The 20,666-nt window shown below is 39.2% G+C and overlaps 2 protein-coding genes and 1 pseudogene across 12 annotated transcripts in view; all 3 read right to left on the reverse strand.

The window, feature by feature from the left end:
* The window catches only part of LOC144664619 (uncharacterized), a 140,554-nt gene that overhangs the window by 75,547 nt on the left and 44,341 nt on the right, over window positions 1-20,666 (reverse strand). The window lies entirely within an intron of this gene.
* LOC144666689 (uncharacterized) overlaps window positions 1-20,666 on the reverse strand; it is an 88,959-nt pseudogene that overhangs the window by 38,247 nt on the left and 30,046 nt on the right. The gene's annotated exons all lie outside the window — the stretch shown is intronic.
* The window catches only part of LOC144664669 (CUB and sushi domain-containing protein 3-like), a 39,143-nt gene continuing 22,795 nt past the window's right edge, over window positions 4,319-20,666 (reverse strand). For all 3 annotated transcript variants that reach the window (XM_078525848.1, XM_078525849.1, XM_078525847.1), the window contains exons 8-13: window positions 19,955-20,128; window positions 18,830-19,009; window positions 14,901-15,080; window positions 12,340-12,507; window positions 10,204-10,371; window positions 4,319-4,828 (exon numbers count right to left, since the gene is read on the reverse strand). In XM_078525848.1, coding sequence (XP_078381974.1) covers window positions 4,686-4,828; window positions 10,204-10,371; window positions 12,340-12,507; window positions 14,901-15,080; window positions 18,830-19,009; window positions 19,955-20,128 — 1,013 coding nt within the window. In that variant the 3' untranslated portion in view covers window positions 4,319-4,685. The remainder of the gene's footprint in view (window positions 4,829-10,203; window positions 10,372-12,339; window positions 12,508-14,900; window positions 15,081-18,829; window positions 19,010-19,954; window positions 20,129-20,666) is intronic.

Below are 20,666 nucleotides of genomic sequence, written 5' to 3' on the forward strand. Positions count from 1 at the left end.
GTTTTCGCTTCACTTAAGTGGCTGTAACCTCCTGTAAATATGTTACAATAACTTTGTGAAAGGGATGAAATCTGCATCCAATTGGTCGCGATCAAAGCTTACTTGAATTATTTTGACGATCATTTATCACTTTCATATACATCCGCAGTTCATATATGAATCATTTCATATACATTACATCATTTCACTCCTCTCGCGGGAAAATATGAACTCACAATTGACCTCGCTCCCAATGTGTGGCTTCAATAGCTCAGTTGGTACAGCATCGCACCGGTATCGCGGAGGTCACGGGTTCGAATCCCGTTGTAGCCCTGAATTTTGGAAATTCACTGCGACGATCATTTATCACTTTCATATACATCCGCAGTTCATATATGAATCATTCAATATACATTAAATCATTACAATAATCATGAAGGGATTCTTATATATTTCTGGAATGTATTGGACTGCCAATGCCCTAAAGCCCTAATCTCTGCATCAGACATTCCAGCATCAGCAGCATAAGAAGCAGCACCTATACAAAATTAAGCAGGTTCCTTTTTCTTTGAGGAACGTTTCCCATAGTTTTTCAATAATAGCATAAAAGCAATTTACAAGCTTTTTTCGTGTTCTCCCAGCATCCCGCGTGGTTTTATTACGCCAGTAAAGCCCTAGGAAGTGCGGTTTATTGCTAAAATAATTTTAATGTACTCAAAGCACAGAATTAATTTCATTTGAGATAAAATTGTAAAATGGTCTCACATCGTAACATGCAAACAGGCTTGCATTTTTTTAAGAACTGAAGCGTTACCAGCCAAAATCCGGAAACGAGCCATTCTTGCGTGTCAGGCCCCAAGCGTGTACCAGCGCACAAGCCAGTGTTTGGCTAGACTAATCGTGTTGCGCACCTAAGGCGCGCGAGCAGAGTATCCATTACTAAAAGCGAAAATGTTAGACCGATCTAGCCGAAAATGTTGGTGGTAGCCCGCGCCCGTACATGTGCGACGTACGCACACATGGGTAAGGCCTGGGGACAAGATGGAATATCGTAACTTAAAATTGGTTTCGTCAAGATACTCTGTCTCGTAAGTGAGTTCAAACATTTTCGAAACTCCCTTGGAAGTTTTCGGTAAACTTCGTTTCAGTCATTTTGAAAAATGATCGGAAACGTTCGTGTGGCCTTCGAACAACAATCGGAGAATCTTGAAACATTCATTTACTCAAGCTTGTTACATTGTCGCTTTAATGCCTAGAAGAGATCCTAAGAACGATTTCAAAGTATTAGCTTATACCAAAGTTTGTTTGGAGCATTTCGCTTGCCCATCAGTTTGCAGCTGGACGAAAATAGCTCCTGAGCGGTCGCTTCCAGAAAAAACAGATAGAAGAGCTAAATGCTGTCCTTGACGTAAAGCTAACTGAAACGGCTTCAGATGGTGAAGGCTAATTCGATCTAACTGCTTTTCGAGAGCTACTCAAGAAAATCTGCGAGCACAGATTTTCTAAAAGTGTTTTCTTTGTACCGGTATTATAATATTATAATCATAGATTGCACTAAAATAAAATCCAGTGCCCATTCACTTGTATACTTTAATCACAAAGTTACTCAAATTACAAATCCATCACTGAATACTTTGAAATCTCTTGTGGGAGTTGATTTAAAGGGAGGTATTATGTTCGTTTACAGCTGAACATAGATTTACAGGGTTCATAACCTTTTTCACAAACAAAGTTCACATTAACCCTTTCAATCCCAAGATCTCAATATTATTTTTCCCTACTGTCTACCATACATTTCTTATGATGCAAGTTCTAAGAATTCAGTTGTTACTTGAGTTTAACAGATTTTCAAAACATTCCAGTACCAGTTGTCTTCCAGGACCCGTACAAACCCAGAGTTTAAATATCTGATAAACAAATTCTCACAAGGAGTGGATTTCTTGAGGTACTTTCAGGAAATAAAGAAGTATCCAAGCTTAATGCTGGTGACAGTATCGTAAAGAAAGTAGAAATTCAACTGAACGTCCCTCCCTTCCTGAAAAAAAAAAAAACATAGTTTAATGCAAAGGAGGTCATAAGAAAGTGAGACATTTCTTTAGTTTTTTAAAACTATTAAAATACCCGACTTGTACTACCAATAAGTTCATTGGGTACCATCAATCAAGTCTGGACAGTTTGTTGCTTACTTTCAAACCTCATGAATCCCATTTTAACTGATGAGTGTAACAGCTGTTCAGGTACAAGTAAAAATTTACAAGTAAAAATTTGTCTCATTGTTCCGTCTTTTGAGGAACAAAACTATTGTTGTTGTTGTTGTTGTTGTTTTTTTTTTTTTTGGGGGGGGGATCTGCCTGACTGTCATGTACAACCTTGTAACTACTCAGCTTGATTAGTGTATTTCTATTCTGTGTAGTTTTTTGCCTATTTTAGTAAATTTATTTTATGTTTTAATTATTTCTGTTTATTTTGGAAAAATAAAATGGTTGTTGTTGTTGTTGTCATGTCATGTTAATTTAGGCAGTATGGTACTTTCCTCAGGCATCACAAAGTTTGCAAGTGACCGTATGTAATTTAAATGTGTCAGCCATGTCAGAGGAAGCTTTTCGTAATACAGATTTCATGGCTAGCTCTGGGTTAATGCTATCCCCTCTTCGTTTATGCCATTCGTGAGGAACACTAGTGCAGGTTTTATTTACTGGAATGTACCTGATCCTTAAAAAAACTCCAGTGGTTCAGCAAATACAAAAGGCCCAAAACATGATTGAAGTGCCCTCCACTCCTACAAGAAGAGAGTATACAAATTAAAAGACTTTCACCACCAAATGATAGTAAAAGTTAGCAATACAGATGAATAGACCACATAAAACAAACAGGTTTTTCTGTAGCCAGTTTATTATTCCAGGCATGAAATACAAGGCAGTTACTAGTTAGCAAGGTAGGTTCAAGCAAGTAACTTAATTTTTGGATAAGATATACAATTGAAAGCACCACTCATAATCTTCTCATTGCACAACTGAGACAGAGTATCTTGTATCATCATATATTCTCTTGTCTAGCGCGCGTGGTTGTGAGAACTTACCCAGCTTAACAAAATTAAGAACATTTTGCTTCTGTAACAGTTCCTCTTATCTTGCCACTTTTCAATTTAAAATTAATTGAGAGGGAATCTCGGGTTTTCTTTTGGCTCCGGAAACAGCAGACCTTTACGAAACACGATCCATGATTGTCTTCTTTCACAAAAACATTGTGTATGTAATTTTCTGTAAAGCATTTATATCCTTTCTTTCGCAGTCTCCTTTTCTCTACAGCCTGTTAGATTGCTTTGCAATAGTAATTGAAGATATTTTATGGACGTTTTCAAGTATTTTGGCCAGTGCGACTCGAACACAACAACCGAATCCGCCATCTTGAATGTTCTGTTTACCCATTTCAAACCACGTGACCAGCTAGCTAAAAAGGTCTATTGTATATGTATTGCTGAGTTAAGGGAACTTGTGGGGACGGAGGAGAGGAGCACTCCATCAAAATATAAGCTCTAAATATAAGAAAAAAGAAAGGCGAGGAGCTGTTATTTATTAACAACCCAAATAAAGTCGCCTCTTACCGCATACAAACACACACGCGCACACACGCACAGCGCAACGAACAATTGGAGGACGGGTAATGGGAGGGACTGGGAATCCTTTGCCCGCAACCCCCTTTTGTCACTTAAGAACCATTCAGTTACCACAAAAAGTGATCGATTTTTATTGAAAACAAATCGCGGATAACGTCTTATACAAAACAACAAACCAAGCCACTACCAGCTTAACAAAAACAACAACGAAAAAAATTAAACGAAGTAAAAACAGAAATGCATTAAAAAAGACACGTTCGATTGTGACAAGGCCCTTTATGTGATTAGCAACACAAATCCGCGATAAGGTGCTCGCTATGCAGGTTTATTCACACAAACATGGTCAAGGCAAAAACCAGCAAAGTAGCGCCAAAGCTTGCAGCCAATCCCAACACTGCACTTGTTGTTTCCATGGTAGTGCTGTAGACTGTACTTGGTTTGGTCGTAGGCGACATGGTCGAGCTGTGGTCATTGCCACATTGCACATGTCTCCCTCACAGCAAGTAGTAATCGAGCAAAACGAATCGCGGATAACGTCTTATACAAAACAACAAACCAAGCCTCTACCAGCTTAACAAAAACAACAACGAAAAAAAATTAAAAGAAGTAAAAACAGAAATGCATTAAGCAAGACACGTTCGATTGTGACAAAGCCCTTTATGTGATTAGCAACACAAATCCGTGATAAGGTGCTCGCTATGCAGGTTTATTCACACAAGCATGGGCAAGGCAAAAACCAGCAAAGTGGCGCCAAAGCTTGCAGCCAATCCCAACACTGCACTTGTTGTTACCATGGTAGTGCTGTAGACTGTACTTGGTTTGGTCGTAGGCGACATGGTCGAGCTGTGGTCATTGCCACATTGCACATTTCTCCCTCGCTGCAAGTAGTAACCGAGCAAAACGAATCGCGGATAACGTCTTATACAAAACAACAAACCAAGCCTCTACCAGCTTAACAAAAACAACAACGAAAAAAATTAAAAGAAGTCAAAACAGAAATGCATTAAAAAAGACACGTTCGATTGTGACAAAGCCCTTTATGTGATTAGCAACACAAATCCGTGATAAGGTGCTCGCTATGCAGGTTTATTCACACAAGCATGGGCAAGGCAAAAACCAGCAAAGTGGCGCCAAAGCTTGCAGCCAATCCCAACACTGCACTTGTTGTTACCATGGTAGTGCTGTAGACTGTACTTGGTTTGGTCGTAGGCGACAGGGTCGAGCTGTGGTCACCTGCCACAAGAGAGAGAGAGAACGGTTAAGGTCTAGACTTTTGTTTCATGTTAATGCAGCACTTACTTGGTGAGATAATAGTTTTGTTAGTGGGTTTAATAACTGCTTGTAAAACTCATTCACGGATGGAGTGGGTTCAATATATATCTGTTTTGTAGTCTCAAGTAAAGGCTAAGAACATAACATAAAAGGTTTATTCTTATCTAGATAATATAACGAAATGACTTTTGATAAACGACATGGTATATTGTAGACTTTTTAAGCAAATGAAAGTTTTTTTTTCAAAGAATAGTAGACACCCCATACAGGATCCTTTAAGAGTGCTCGCGGCATACGTTTCTTACAGTGTGTACCGACATTTCAAGGCTTTACTCTGTGGTCCTACTAGTGCCGAAATGTAATTAACATGGAAGACCACAACGCAAAAGCAAGCCCACGAGAAAAAAAAACATCGGCTAAATATACCATACCTTATTTTTACTAATTTTTGCGCGTTCTTAATTTCGCGAACATTCGAGAGCCAGATTTCGCGAGTATATTTATTTTCGCGACTGCAAAAAAAAAAAATAGAGAAAAAGTGTAAATTTTGCGATTTTGTCAGTGTTTTATGGATAATTCGTCAAAGACTAAGGAACGCACTGGAAATACACAAAGGTCTGGCTCAATGTAGCCCGACAAACGGAAATTTTGGTGACTGTATTTGAGAGGTTTTGACCAATTTACAAGCTCGAAACAGTAACAAAAGGAAGGGTGCTAGTCAAAAACAAGACGGAAAAATACTTTCAAAGGTAGATAGCTGCAGTTCCAAACATTTAAAATTTTCATTGTATCGATATGTAATATGGTATTAATTTTCGCGTGTTTAAAATTTGCGCAATGTTTTTGTTTTCGCACAAAATCAAAAAAATTGGTAAGGATAAATAAAGTATAAATGCCATGACCATCTGTCCAAAAAGATGTGGTGAATTCAAAGTAACATGTTTGCTTTACCTGTGGATGGTGTCAAAACACATTAATTTGGCTGCTGAAATAATTTTTATCCTGACCTTCATTGTATTTATGATACTAATAAGACAGCTGTCATGTCTAAAACCAGACTGCATTTTTGTGAGCGCAATACAGTAAACACCCGCGTGTAAAAACCTACAATTTTCTAAGTTTGGCAAAATAGGTTCTTGTATTTGGGGGTAGTTATTGGTGATTTAGGCTAAGTAGGTTCTTAATAAGGTTCTTAATTTCTAAGAAGGAGCCATAGTTTTTGATTGTACGAGAAGAAAAAAAAAGGGGTTTGGTCCTTCATTATGCAGCATTTATTCATAACAGTATTGCTTCAAGCCTCATGCAAGGTCCAAAGAAGACAATTAAAGTCTATGTGAATCTGTCTTTTCTTTATTTGTAAATACAGTTTGGGATGCTCTGTTTAAAATGTTCATAAAAAATTTCTATAACCCACATATAAGAACCTGCTGAAATTTGCTTGGCTAAACAGGTTCTTATATTTTGGGGTATTAAAATGGCAAATTTCTGCCAGCAGGTTCTTAAACCACTAGGATCTTACACGCGGGTGTTTACTGTATTTTCTTCAGTATGGTATCCGGTCGCCTCGCCACCAGGGAGACTCGCGACCAACAATCTCGTCACCAAGCAAAGACGCCTCGCCACCAAGCGAAGAAGCCTCGCCACCAACAACGAATTAGATAATAAATGAAAGCAAACTAGTCGAGTATCGATCAAGGAGAATTAGCTGTTCCAGTAACTTTCATTTCAATAGACTCAAAAGTAAATTAGTGTAGGAAAGTTTCCATCGATCATGTAGACGGCAAGAGTGAAATGCGAACTCTGAGATTTAATCCTCAAACAACGGTTTACGCTTTTTGCTGCCGTGGAGCACTTACACGTACGTCGATCCATTTTATTTGTTTGTTTTTCGTAGTTCGTTGGCGGTCGCCATAATTATGACTGACAAATGATTGTCCTAGATAGCTCAGTTCCCTCGACTAGTTTTGAAATTGCGTTGGCTAAAAGATTTAATTCTCCTCAATCGACCATCAGATGCTTAACTTAAATAATCGTCACTAGAACATCCTAGTCGGTTTTTGGTGGCGAGGCGTCTTGCTCACTGTACTTGTACCTCATGGTGGGCTGTGGCAGGTTCTCCCTCACCTTTGCTGGGATAATACTTTAAGCTTTCCATATTTTAAGCTTTCTATCCTTGTTTTAAAACAATAAACGGCCACACCCGTTGCCAAAATCTGCCATATGGTAGTCTTTTTTTTTATTAACCCAGCAAACAGAGCTTTGCCAAAGCAACACATACATACTTGTTTAAATGCATGGCATCTAAAGGCGCGGTTACATCGCTCTTTCGCCAATGGCTCTTAACAAGTGAAGTAAATTTTCCCCTCCCTCCGCTCCCTCTGTTCTGTCATTGTTGATTTTGGTTGGCGGATCAGTCTCCCTCACCTTTGCTGGTTTCCATATTTTAAGCTTTCTATCCTTGATATAAAAAAAAATAAACGGCAAAAATCTGCAAATGCTTGTCTTGTCTTTTATTATCCCAGCAAACAGAGATTTGCCAAAGCAACCCATACGTACTTGTTTATATACATGGTATCTAATCTAGGTGGAACAGGATACATAAATATTAGAACTATTAACCAAACACCATCATCTTGATTTGGAGAAACCTAATTTGCATTTACTTTCTACACACTAAATTACATATGCGATTTTTAAAACCGGTTTCGTCTAATACCTCGTCAGTTGATCGCTATACAAAATTTGAATATAAACATACGTCATGTAGCAACACACGAAAAATAACTACTCGATACCAGGTCCTTATTATTTGTGACAAAGACTAGGAAACAAGAGTTTTTCAGTTCGCTACAGCGTGATAACAGTCCTTGGGATACGGACATAATTCCACTCATTTTTTGAGTTAATAAGCTTCCTCTCGTCAGTTTTGTTAATCATAACCGACTCTGTGACCTGCCTCAGCATAGCGTCGTCACGAAATGTTCCCGTTACATTCATAACGAAGTTTGGAACGTTCCCTTCATGCCTGTCACAAATATGCCTCCACATCACAGAACATTCCTCCCGCCGTTCCAAAGCATTTTGATGTTCTCTCTCGCGAGTGTAAGCACTTTGTGACGTCTCTCCGATGTACTTGTTACAGCAAGCCTGACACACAAGATAGCTCGTAAGTTACCCCTGTACTGCGGCAAGATCCCTTTCCGTCAGTTCGGCAGACCAGACAATCGACTCTGGTGCAACGCTTCGCTTTAAACGGGTCCGACTTCTGTAACATGCTCTTGAGCGTTGTACCTGACTGCTCAACAACTTTGACTTTAAACCACCGTCTCTTGATCTCTCTCATGTACCGGTGTTTAAGCTGGGAGCCTGGTGTTGCTGGCACGAAAATCACTGTGTCAAACCCTCCTTCCTTGAACCAAATCTCACGCTTTCTCCGTTTCTCTCGTGCTTGATCCAACTTTCTCCACTCTCTTGGCCTGTACAACGGCGTCTCACCACTTGCATCCAGTTCTATCAGGCGGTTGTAGGCAGTCAACGCTGATCTTACAACTTCCGTACGAAACCTCTGATTAGGCAGTTTAAGATACGCTACGGCGAGGCGCTACTACGGCTGCCGGAAGTAATTTTTTCCAAATATAAGATACTGCGCATGTCAGTCAGTCACGTCCAGCCGTAGAGTGAAATCTGACTACGCGAGTCAGGAGGTTTTGCCGTAGTGGTAGTACGTCGGATTTTATTCGCTTCTCTGTCCTTTTTCGACGAGTTTCTCAGCATTTTAAGAGTTCCAACGAATACTGTATCCTTTGAACTTAATTGTAGTCGAACAATTGTCGCGTTTGTCGCTCATAAGCTTAAAAAGTCTTATCCTGAATTTGACGAATTCGTTCGGTGCAAGTGTCGGTATGGATAAGAAAAGTACTCGTGTTGTGCGTGCGATTTTTTTGCCTTCACAGTTTAGTGAAGATGTACTATAGCTGTATAAGTATCCGCTACTATTTTGCTTCGGTGAGTACTGGTATATTTCAGTTCATAACTCGGTATTCTTTGCGATATTCGTATTTTTAAAATTAAACATTTCATCGATTTTAATTGTTGTTGTGTTGTTGTGTATTGCTACGGTAACTGTTAGTACTGTAGAAAGAATCTCTCGCTCAGAACTATTCTGGTAGCCCTAGCAAAGCAAACAACAACTATATAATTTTTGAGCGAAGCCATTCGGCTGTGGAAAACTAAATAAAAGAGATTTTCAACTCCTTAGTCTATGTTTCTTTGTATTTCGCCTTGCTTTTACACTAAATTTGGCGGACTGCCGAGACGTACTCTCCCCAGACCTTTTCGGTTACGGTAGCCGTAGTAGCACCTCGCCGTAGCGTATCTTAAACTGCCTATTATAGCCGGAGTACTGGAGTCGCAACATCATGTGGTTGGCATGGGCAACAACAGTTTCCCAAGGGAGCTCTCTACTGCAGTTGAGAAATATTCTCAACACTTCTTGCGTTAGTATTGTTCTCTTGCAGTTCCATGGTAAAGCTGATCTTGCATTAATCACGGATCTGGAGGAAACTCGTGCAACACCACACTGACCGGTCGCCCTTGTTCACCCTCTACTTCCCTGTTCTTTTTCTCCACCCAGACCTTTAAGTCAAGTATGGGAAGTTTTCCATCTCTGTGCTGTGAAGGGTAATCGACTTCAAGCTTGATAGACGAATGAATGCTGTTTCCAATTGACTGGACCAGGAACATGCATCTTCTATCCGCTTCCACGTCTTTTTCTAATTCAGCAACCCGCTCATCCGGGATAACTTTACCATCAACAAACCTGAGGCCAGAGCTGGGAGTGTTCATAATGACATTAATGTCATGAACATACCTCTTGTACACCCGTAACCTAAGCCCATTTTCCTCAACCTTCTTCACAAACTGCCTGTCCCACCAAACCATGAACAACTGAGCCAAGACCCCCGTCCTGGGAAAATATTAGCCCTCGGTCTTAATCCGGATCAACCTCGCTGGGCCCTATCAGTACTGTTAATACCAAGTGTCGATATTCTACCAGTACGGCCTCGTGATAGTCTCTCTTGATAGGTATTGAGAAAATGACCAGTGAGTATAACTATGAATGGGTGGGAAACAAAGTGAACTGTGCATGTAGCAATTATAGCTAGCGTGTAGCCGCACGGTTAACACTTTCTCGTTTGTTACAATCCCAAACTATGCCCAAACATTGACCTAAAAATTAACTAAAGTTTCGATTTGCAGCCATATCATTTTCGTTAAATACTATCAAATGGGCGATTTTTAGCTACCAAAATTTGTAATTATGTGCCATTTAGTACCTTTGCACTGGGGTATGTCGTCTGACCATGTTCCATAGTCACAGCGGATGGTTGCCATTCCTTTCAGCTCAAAGTCATCTTCGCACTTAAAGGTTACTGATTTACCATGTCTAAAGTCATTCCTGATTCTGCTTCCATTGCCTGGCACTCCGGGATCGGGACATGGAGCTAAATAATATTATAAATAACATTAATATAATGATAATTATGTAGTTCAATTCGTATTTTGTTGCGGTGTTATGAAAAACAAGCTCTACCCATCTTATGCTCAAACCCTTTTATTATTTTTCTTAGACTTTGAAACACAAATTCCGTTAAGCTGAACCAGAAGCAAAGCAACTGATCCCCCGACAATAATAAAGTATTATTGTTTCACTTACGATGTAGCAACTTGTGATGTGAATCACCAGATGTTCTATCGAAGGTATAATCCTCGTCAAGTCAGGTGTTTAAATGTAAAATCGCGATTAATATGAGCTTACTGACTGACTTGGAGGGCGGGAAAGGAAACATTTTTTCCAGCTCAAAATCTTGCAAAATGACCAAGAATGCCCGACCTAGCTTACTCAATAAGCTCTTCATTATATCACTTTCATAATAATGAGCTGGACTTAAAGTAGTGAACCGAATTACATCTTGGCGGATATTCTAATTTGTTCGTGCATGCTGAATGAATCGTATTGTGTGCGGAACAACGTCTTCTCCCTCTCCTTCGCCTTCTTCCTCTGCCACTTCTGCGATATAACCTAACTTTTACCAGGGCAGTGGGCCATTAATCAAAAAACTATTCAAAACTGGAAAATTCCGTTGAATTTTTATGGCCCTTGAAATGAACTCTTGTTTCTCTTTTCTTGATAATAGAGAGGTTAAGCATGACGTTAACGGCAGACGGCAAACGGCAAAGATAACTTCTGATTTTGAGTTCTTTTCTTCTAATCCGTAAACAAGAACTGCAAGCAGTTTATAATCGTGCGGGTAATGTTTGACCACCTGACCTCTTTCAGTGCTTTGGCTTAAAGGCACGGCGCCGCACAGTAAAATCTTTAGAAAAGCAGTCACTTGAGAAACACACAAGTCGTGTTTGCGTTAGTCACGGAGTGAACGTGACATGAATTTCCTTTACCGCATCATCTTTTGCTTTTTAAAACCACATGCCTAGCCGGAAAAATGCCTGCCTACGCATGCAAATATTTATTTTGTTCCGAATGTTCAATAAAATAAACCCAAACCAGTAAAAGAAAGCCAAATCACGTCAAAATAAAGAGTAGACTAAGGCCATCCCATTGTGTTTCTCCGTTGAGCGTCTTTCGACAAGCTTTTGGTAATTCCCCTGGCGCGATGACTTGTATCCCGTGCTTTGACACATTCTTGCTGAGCTTGCAACTTACGTTTCGATTCTCAAAATACCGTAAACTCAAAACAAAAATTGGGATATCCAGAAAATAAGTCGTCGTTTTGCAATATTTAACACGTTCCGGGTAAATTGTACGATTGTACTCGCTCCGAGCCAAACGCTTCAGTAACACAACAATAAATATTTCACACAAACAGAGCGTAGAGTATTCAAACAGAAAATAGGTGAATGATTATTTATAGCTACAAGCGAGAGATCGCGTGACATGGGTCTGACGTAGTGGTAGTTTTAAATAGCTTGGACATGTCCAAGCGGTCTTTGTTTTCGCTATGTGATTATATTCAACCCTCTCTTCTTGTAAAATATGGAATGGAACAAAATTATACATTTCAGAGAGCAGAGTGTTCATGCGTTAAACGCGAGTGATCGGCTGATTGCTATTAAATATTAAATCTTGCGTGACTGTTACAGAAGAGCCGGCTGGGCCGCGTGGGTCTGGATCGATTTACCGACAAAACAAAAAAATCTGACACAGATTATGAATCGGTCCCAGGCCCCGCCCGATTAATAAAGCACTGCACACAAAAATGGAATAACGTCTCCTACTACTCATGGCAATTACAAATGATTTCAATCTACTCTACACACATCTGAAGAGAGACGGCGAAAGTAACATTTTTGCCGTTTGCCGTAAACGTCATGCTTGTGTATAATGCTTTCATTGCAAATATGACATGGAGGATTTTTATTCAACATAATTTGAATTTGCAGTTGCCATTTACCTGTGCACTGCGGCATGTCGTCTGACCATGTTCCATCGTCACAGCTGATGAATGCATCTCCTTTCAGTTCATAATCGTCCTTGCAGCTAAAGGTTACTGATTTACCATGTTTAAAGTCGTCACCGATTCTGCTTCCATTGCCTGGCACTCCGGGATCAGGACATGGAGCTAAAAGTACAAAGTTTCGAGGAAGAATTTAATGTGTGTTTTATGATACATGTTCGCACTTCTGATAGACAGTGATTGAATTTGTTCCAGGCACGCAGATTCTCAAGGCTACAATTATCGTTTTGCAAGTACTGACAAAGTGCGCATACATGTATCCGGTAATATTTTTTTCTCTAACGTAGAAATTGATCTGTATTCATTTTATAGAAAGAATTTTATCGCTACACTCAAAATATTAGAAAAAATGATAGGTCACTGCAGTCGTAAAAAAACGACGATTTATCTCTCTCGCGAACCGGACTGCATAAGAAAAGTTGCCAATTTGGTTTAACAGCAAGCACTAATTAGGCATAAGGATATTAAGGATGTGCAATGCAATACTAATCAAAGGCTCTTCGAGCAACCTCATGGTAATTTGGTAATTCGATGAAGTGCCGACCTTCGCATTTTTTTTCTAAATAAGTGTCCAATAAAGTAATTCAATCTCATTTTATTTGCGTTTGAATGTTTTATTTTTCCACATGAGTTGCGTCATTGATGGTTCGTGCTCTCAGGTTTCGTAGCGCTATTCAGTTTTCACCACAAAAATATTTACCGGTTAGTGTATTACCTTTGATCCTTTTTAGCGTTAAGTAAATTTGTTTTGTGAATATCTATACTTTTCTGTCAGCACGTATAGCGTTATTTTTGAGCAGCGGATAAAATTCGAGAGAAAGATACGCCCGAGCACTTCGTGTTTCTGCTCGACTCAAAAAGATGAAAAACAGATGACGTGACACGAGGTGACGTCACGCGAAACAGAAACGTGCTGTGGATTCAAGCTGTGGATGTGGTGTTAACTACAACACGTCACATGGCGAGCGTAATAATTTTTTAACCGTAACTACGTGTAACTCACAGCTGCTATCAGTAATGTCACAATTTCACTTAATTTGCCTTTCAATGTTTTCTTGCGTGAATGGGTCATTGATAGTTTTTTTTCTTCAAATAAGCGTTCAATAATGTGCCTTTGAATGTTTTATTTTTCCATGGGAATTGTGTCATTGATGGTTCGTGCTCTCAGGCTTCGTAGCGCGAATTCTATTTCATCACAAAAGTGTAACCTTTGATCCATTTAGCATTAGGTAAATTTGTTTTGTGGATATGTTTACTTTTCTGTCAGCACGTATAGCGTTATTTTGAGCAGCGAATAAAACTTGAGAAAGATGCGCGTTTCTGCACGACTCAAAAAGATGAAAAACGGATGACGTGACACGAAGATAATGTGACGCGAAACAAAATCGTGCAGCATGAATGTTGTGTTTACAATAAAGACGCGGTAACTGCATGTAGCTTATAGCTGCTATCAGTTATGTCACAATCTCACTTCATTTGCGTTTGAATGTTTTCTTAGGTGAATGGGTCATTGATAGAGTATGCTCTACGGCTTCGTAGAGCGAATTCTATTCTCTTTTATCACCAGAGGATAAGTGTAATTGATCCTCTTTCGATTTGTTTTGTAAAAATTCAACCTTGTTCCCTGAAAGAGAGAGACCCTGGGAATGAGGTTATAGGATAATTTGTTTTTGATTGACATGGGCTGAATGGCGTTTTAAACAACCTTTCTGTCAGCACGTTAATGCATGAATTAATTGCGGTTTAATATGAGAATGGAGTGACGGAAACACGTCACTTTAAGTTCGCGAATCATCACTACACCTCATTACCATTCGGTAAAAAATGACCTTAAATCTAATCGGGATTAGTTCAGCTTTAAGCAAACTTCAGTTTGACAAAATGTTTTCAATTTAGGGTCCTTATTTAGTGTAAACTGCAATTTACTTAATAAGAACATTCCCCAATATTGCATTGCGCATCCCTACTGCGCATAATTTCACGCGTGATTAGCGCGCGCGCATTAAAAAAAATTGCGGCTTTTTCTTTAAGGCTGGACCGCGCCAGAGAGGAAACTCGTCATTTTCTCGAAAACGAGAATGGTGACCTATCATTTTTTCCTGTTGTTTTGAACTGAGTAGTAACATTCTTTCTGTAGACTAAATATTGACCAGTTCTCAGGGTATAATAATAAGAAATAATCGTCTGAAACGTGAATTTAGCAAGCAATCGTGACTATAATCATGCTGATATTATAAGGACTTGGGGGGTAAAAACAAGGTGCTCTTGCTCCTAAACGAACATGGGCACTCCCCATTTTTATTTCAAAATGTAAGTTCCTATTACATAAAAGATCAATAGGCGAAGTTTGACAAAAATCTCAGTGCAGGTTCTATTTCAGTGGAATAACCTTAAGTAGCTGTGCCATAGTGTAAAAGAATATGCCCACCAATCAGCCGGATAGTGATTCCTTTATCCCTATAAGGTTTAATGTCATAATGTTGTCACTTTTAACCTACCCCAGCATCGTGGAATAGGTGAACTCCAATGTTTCGTTGCTAGGCAGTAAATCCTACTTCTGTTTGATAGTGTGTAGTTATCTTTGCAAGTAAATTCCACTGAGCCACCATAGTTATAACCATTCTTCACATTAGCTTGTTCACCGTTATCGGGAGTGCCTGGGTCCCCACAGCTTATAACTGCGAAAAAGTACGTAACAGGAAAAACAAATAATTATGCACTGAGTGACATTAGAGCAAGAAATTTGATTTCGTACAAATTGATTCGTAGAATCAAAGATCTCTTCGAGATATCGACTTTTTTTGCATGACGTTAGTATGAGTAGAAGGTTTATCCTGGGCATTGCTGTTCGCACATATCATGGAAGAATTCAAACGTCTGTCAGTTCAAGCTTTTTTTTTTATTTTCGCGGAGGAAATGCTGTATTTTTCAGTCGCGACGGCTGGGCGCTTTGTGACTCATATACTTTAGCTTGGTTAACTCTTTCAGTGCTAAAGTCGACTTTTGTCGACATTTGGAGGAGCAGTCAATGAACCACTTGTGACGTCATAATTTAAAAGTCAGCAGATTTTGGTGATAAGCATCTGATAGAGCGAGGTTTGACCTTTCAAAGAACTATTCATTTTGGCTATCGGTCGCACCCGACGAAGTCTCATTTTAGTAAAAATCGGTGCAAAAGGCCAAACACCTGAAAGACGAGGCCGCAGGGACCAAGTTTAATCAAAATTTTGGTCAAAGGAAGGACGGAACAGAGAAAGAAGGGAAAAACAAAGCCAAGAGAAAGAAAGGAAAAGGAGCAAGAAAAAAAAATGGAAACGATGCGCAGCCGTACTTTTTGTACATTTTTAATGGAATCCACAAAATCGCGCAGTGGAAAAGGTTTAGCAAAGTTAAGGGAAATCAGGATCGTAGCATCAAAAATTCAGCTTAACGGTAGAAAAAAACCCTGTTTTTGGAGAAATTTAGCACTGAAAGGGTTAAAAAATGGTAAACTTTGATGCTTGCCTTTAATCGAAATAGTTGTTTCCTTTCGAGTTAGAAAGATTTCTACTGGGCTTAATGCAGGATTCCCGATAAAGGTTACGCACGACAGAGTACCTTTTGTCTCGTCACGCAATCTTAACCCCACATTGAGAAGTAAATTTCCGTTTGGATATTACCCAAAGCCGCTTCTCCTCGCGTTATTCTTTACGTTACGGCTACACATGCCATTTCTAACGACTACATTTCCAGTAAAACAGTTGCTGTTTTTTTTCTAATGGCGATGCATTAACTTCTGAACAGAAGCAAAAACGTTTAGTGTTTATTCACTGCTTCCACCGGAAGTAATTTCACAACAGGCCACAAAAAAACTTGTAAATATCACTTCACACCTGCATTGAATGTTAAAATTCTAAATTGTGCAACTCAGCAGAAATAATCAATTGTCACGAAATGAGGCATTAAAACTTGACACCACTAAGATAATTACGCACCGAAGCTGGTGTTAAGGATCTACTCAAAAATTGACAAAACAAACAAATAGTGTCAACCGTAGCCGGTAGAAAATCAAACGAAAAATATAAACAAAACAATAAATAAGTCCGCCCCTGCGTGAGATGGTTCTTGTGTGTTCCTAGCCTGCCGCGAAGGCGGCCTTGCGAGTGACCTTTAAATCTCGCCACAGATCTCGAAGATCACGATCTAACAAAGAAATAGAAAAATTAATAGTCATAAACGGTAAAGAAATCGTGCGGTACGGATACCAAACTCAAACTTGAGAATACGGGAAGTTGACGGAAACGTGCCCCAAAACTACTGTCAAGATGCCAGCGAAACAATAAAGCTGCGGCGCGATTCTCTTCGCCCGATAAATGAACCGCGCGTAGTTCAAAGTCATGGGAGGCTGCAAAAGAGCGGCTAGCGACTGATCCTGAAGTGAGTGCAGGAACCACCGCAGCGTTATCGCAGAAGACTTGAATGCGGCAACCGGCCCTTAGATGGCCCCATAAACGCAGAGTAACTAGGATGGCGAGCGCTTCTAAAAGATGAATCTCTAAAAATCGGGCAACAACAAACAACAACAACAACTTTATTTGCACCCTTTACATTCAATTAAATTAACAATACAATAATAAAAGAAATAAAGTAAAGTGCATGACTGCCCAGAATAACCACGATTGGCTAACAAGATTGGGCAGCCATACTTAGTTTTTATTACAATAATTTATAAAAAAGGTCAGGTATACTTAACATTTACATAGCAAACTATACAAGAAGAAAGACCACTGAAGGAAACTGTACGTGAAAATATTGAGACTGCGACAATCCACCACATCCCGATAAGCACGCGTCAGTGGAGAACACGGTGTCAAGAGCAGTCCAGATAAGTGAGGAAATAATAGAAACTCCATTGTGAGTCCGCATGAACCGAAGCCACCACGCAATGTCTCTACGAAACTCAGTAGTAAGACGCGTGCGATGACCATTCCGTTTAAGTGTTCGCAACAAACAAATAGCTGTACTATATCTATATCACGTGCTAAACATGCAATGGGATCATATAGCTATTACGCAATGTTGATGAGTGACAAAAGACATTACGATCTGAGAACTTAACGATAAATGGCGTCCTCCAAAATAAACAAATAATTGTTATAATATAACGTTTATACAAGTGACAAGTCACGTTTTTCACGAAACGGCAAGTGTTGACGCAATACTAATGAGAGACCCTTTCATCACCCACAGCGCAAAGAAACCCCTTGAGAAATTAAAACAGTCCCTTGAGAGTTAACAAGAATGCGATTCCTTCCGGTTCAACATTTAGCCCAACATAACTACTATTCTCCTTCATTTTGCTTGTAAACAAGCAAAAAACGTCCAAAAAAGGGAAGAGAAAAATGTCCAAATTTCCCAAATCCCAAGTATTACAATTGTCGATGGAAAGTTTTGGCTAACGTGTTCACATCCTTGTTGTAGACTGCGAGTAATCTCTCGTTTGCTTTAAAATCCGTGGGGACGGACGTGAAAATAGCGAGGAGAGCGCAATACATCTTATTCGAGAAAGGTTGTCGGGAAAAAAGCACAAAAGTGCACGCAACAAGACCGAAGTTAGTATAGGTAGGAGTAGAGAGCTTCTGCACGTACTGAATACTAATAAGATGGCGACATGACAAACGCATATTTGCACGTTTTCTTTCTCTTCATACATGAGAAAACAAGGTACTTTTTGCCACGCTAATTTTTAGAGGAATTTCCAAAACTCAAAAACATGCGACAGTAAAAGTAAAGCTAAAGAAAAGGGCCTCCTGAGAAAAAAAAAACAAAATCTTCACGGGCAAAAATACAAACTTGTACATTTCCTCTAGACCAATATGCAAAAGTGAATACACAGGCCACCTTTCGGTGTTGTCGCGTGAACTTTTGTACTTTTTACGACAACCTTTCTCGAATTAGTTGTATACGAGGGGCAAAGCCGCGAGCGGCGAGTAACGCGGGCGCCAGTAACAGCGCTCTTCTTCCAGCGCCCGCACTACTCGCCGCTAGTATATCGCGCTTGCTTCGCTATTTGCGTGTTCGTCCCCACGGATTTCAAAGGAGAAGTGAGACTACTCGCAATCTATCCTTGTTGGCACACAATTCAGAACATGCGATGATGCATTTGGGAGGTAACAACTGTTCTATTCGTACATGCTCCCATGCAATCAGTTGAACTCAGCCGTGTCTACCGTGTACGGAAACACTTAGCTTTATAGTCATCACATTTGCCTTAACCATGGAGCATGTCATTGTTTTGAATTTTGGAGGCAACAGTTTTGCTGGCAAAGTGGAAAGTGTTAAAATAATGCTATCAGAAAATTCTAACCCATGCACATATACAATGTAATAAAATAGGTATCAATAAAAAGCAAGAAGGTGTTTAGTTAAGGTATAAATATCTACTCACTTTTACACGATGTTGGTAATCCACCCCATGACTCATCATTTTTACAAGTTCGTATCTCTGAGCCACTGATTTCGTAGCCTATCTCTTTGCACTTAAATCTGACGACACCGCCCACTCTTGTGTGTGTTTCCAAAACTTTTTCAGCCTTATCAGGAGTTTGTAGCACTCCACAATCAATTGCTTTGGGAGATAAGTGCGTAACACCATTAGACAAAAAATTCATTCGCTGTGAATTAGAGGAGTTAGCTGAAAACTGACTTAATCAAGCTAAAACTCAAAGGTTTCAAAAGCATTGCCATTACAAGTCAGTCGTTTCTCGAGTTTAAGTTATCAAACAAACAAACAAACAAAAGGCAAGGCAAGGTAAAATAAATTCATAACACAGTAAGCAAGTAAGCAAGCAAGCAAGCAAAGAAGGAAGCAAGCAAGAGAGCAACAAGCAAGCAAGCAAGCATCAAGCAAGTACCGGTAAGTAAGTAAGGCAAGCAGGCAGGCAGTCAGGCAAGCAAGCGAGCAAGCAAATAAGGGGTTTAAGAACAGTGTTTCCACATAGTGGATTATCATCTGTTTCAAACATTATTAGATACAACACTGTTACTTATGGAAAGCACTCTTTGCGTTATGTAGGACCCAAACTATGGGGCAAACTGTCTACGGCTGACAGATCAGCCAAGACACTGCAGGCTTTTACAAACCGTATTCGCAAAAGAGATATAACTCGCTTAATGGACAGCGGCTGTAAGGGATGCATCAGGACTATGCTGCACATAGTGCCTCTCAAGTCAAGTCTTATTATTATTATTATTATTATTATTATTATTATTATTATTATTATTATTATTATTATTATTATTATTATACTTTTTCTATATCATAGATTATAATAACATTTTTATTTTACTTATATATATTTTTATTTTATTCATATTTAGTATTAGTGTAGCTTTTAGTTTTTAGCAGTGTCCCCTAATTAGTATGGTATTATTTTCCAGGCTATAAGGTTTTGACACTTAAATAAAGTTTCTTATCTTTTATCTTAGAGGTCAGAACAGCCACCCTGTCGACTCCGTCTTTTTGGTGAGGAGGGCAGCACATGTAAAGTAACATAAATGTCAACATCCTTACGTTCACAAGTTGGCAGTTTTCCACCCCATCTCTGATTCGCATGACATAGACGGTATTTGTCTCCAACAAGCTTGTAGCCATAGTGGCATTCAAAATAAACTTTACTTTTGAATGCAAAGTTGTAAGACTTCACCTTGCCGTTTCGAAGGTTCCCCGGGCTACCACAAGTTCTTGCTGAGAAAAAGAGTAAAAAATATTCATTGTCTTATTTTCAATAGAGATGTAATAACATGTATCTTCTTTGGAGTTTTGGGAGCCTACTGGCTCTGCTATACTTTCAATTAACCCTATATTTATCGATCTGTTTTCAATTCGTGTTATGACCTTCAACAACATTACAATCTAAAATACTACATTCAAGCAATGGCATCGATAAACGAGGTTATGTTAGCAAGATTGAAATCGCATGTACAAAATGTCCTGTCATACTTCTTACTGAAATCCAACAAAAACAAAAATAATTAGAACTACAAGAAAATTCAACCTGGAAATACAGACCTCTCCTTTTTGTTTTTTTTATCTTTTCCCGGGAGATTTCCGCCCAAAAAAAAATATAGAACCCCCAAAAAAAAACCTAATTTTTAAAAACCTTTTAGGTAAAAATTTTAAAATTAACCCCTTTTTTTATAAAAATTATCAACCCCCCTATTAAAAAAAACAAAAATTTGGTTAAAAATTTTTTTTTTTAAACTCGCTGTAAAAAAGAACCTAC

Source organism: Oculina patagonica, chromosome 9 (assembly GCF_052425735.1).
Source record: "Oculina patagonica isolate OP01 chromosome 9, crgOcupat, whole genome shotgun sequence".
NCBI classification, from domain to species: Eukaryota; Metazoa; Cnidaria; class Anthozoa; order Scleractinia; family Oculinidae; genus Oculina; species Oculina patagonica.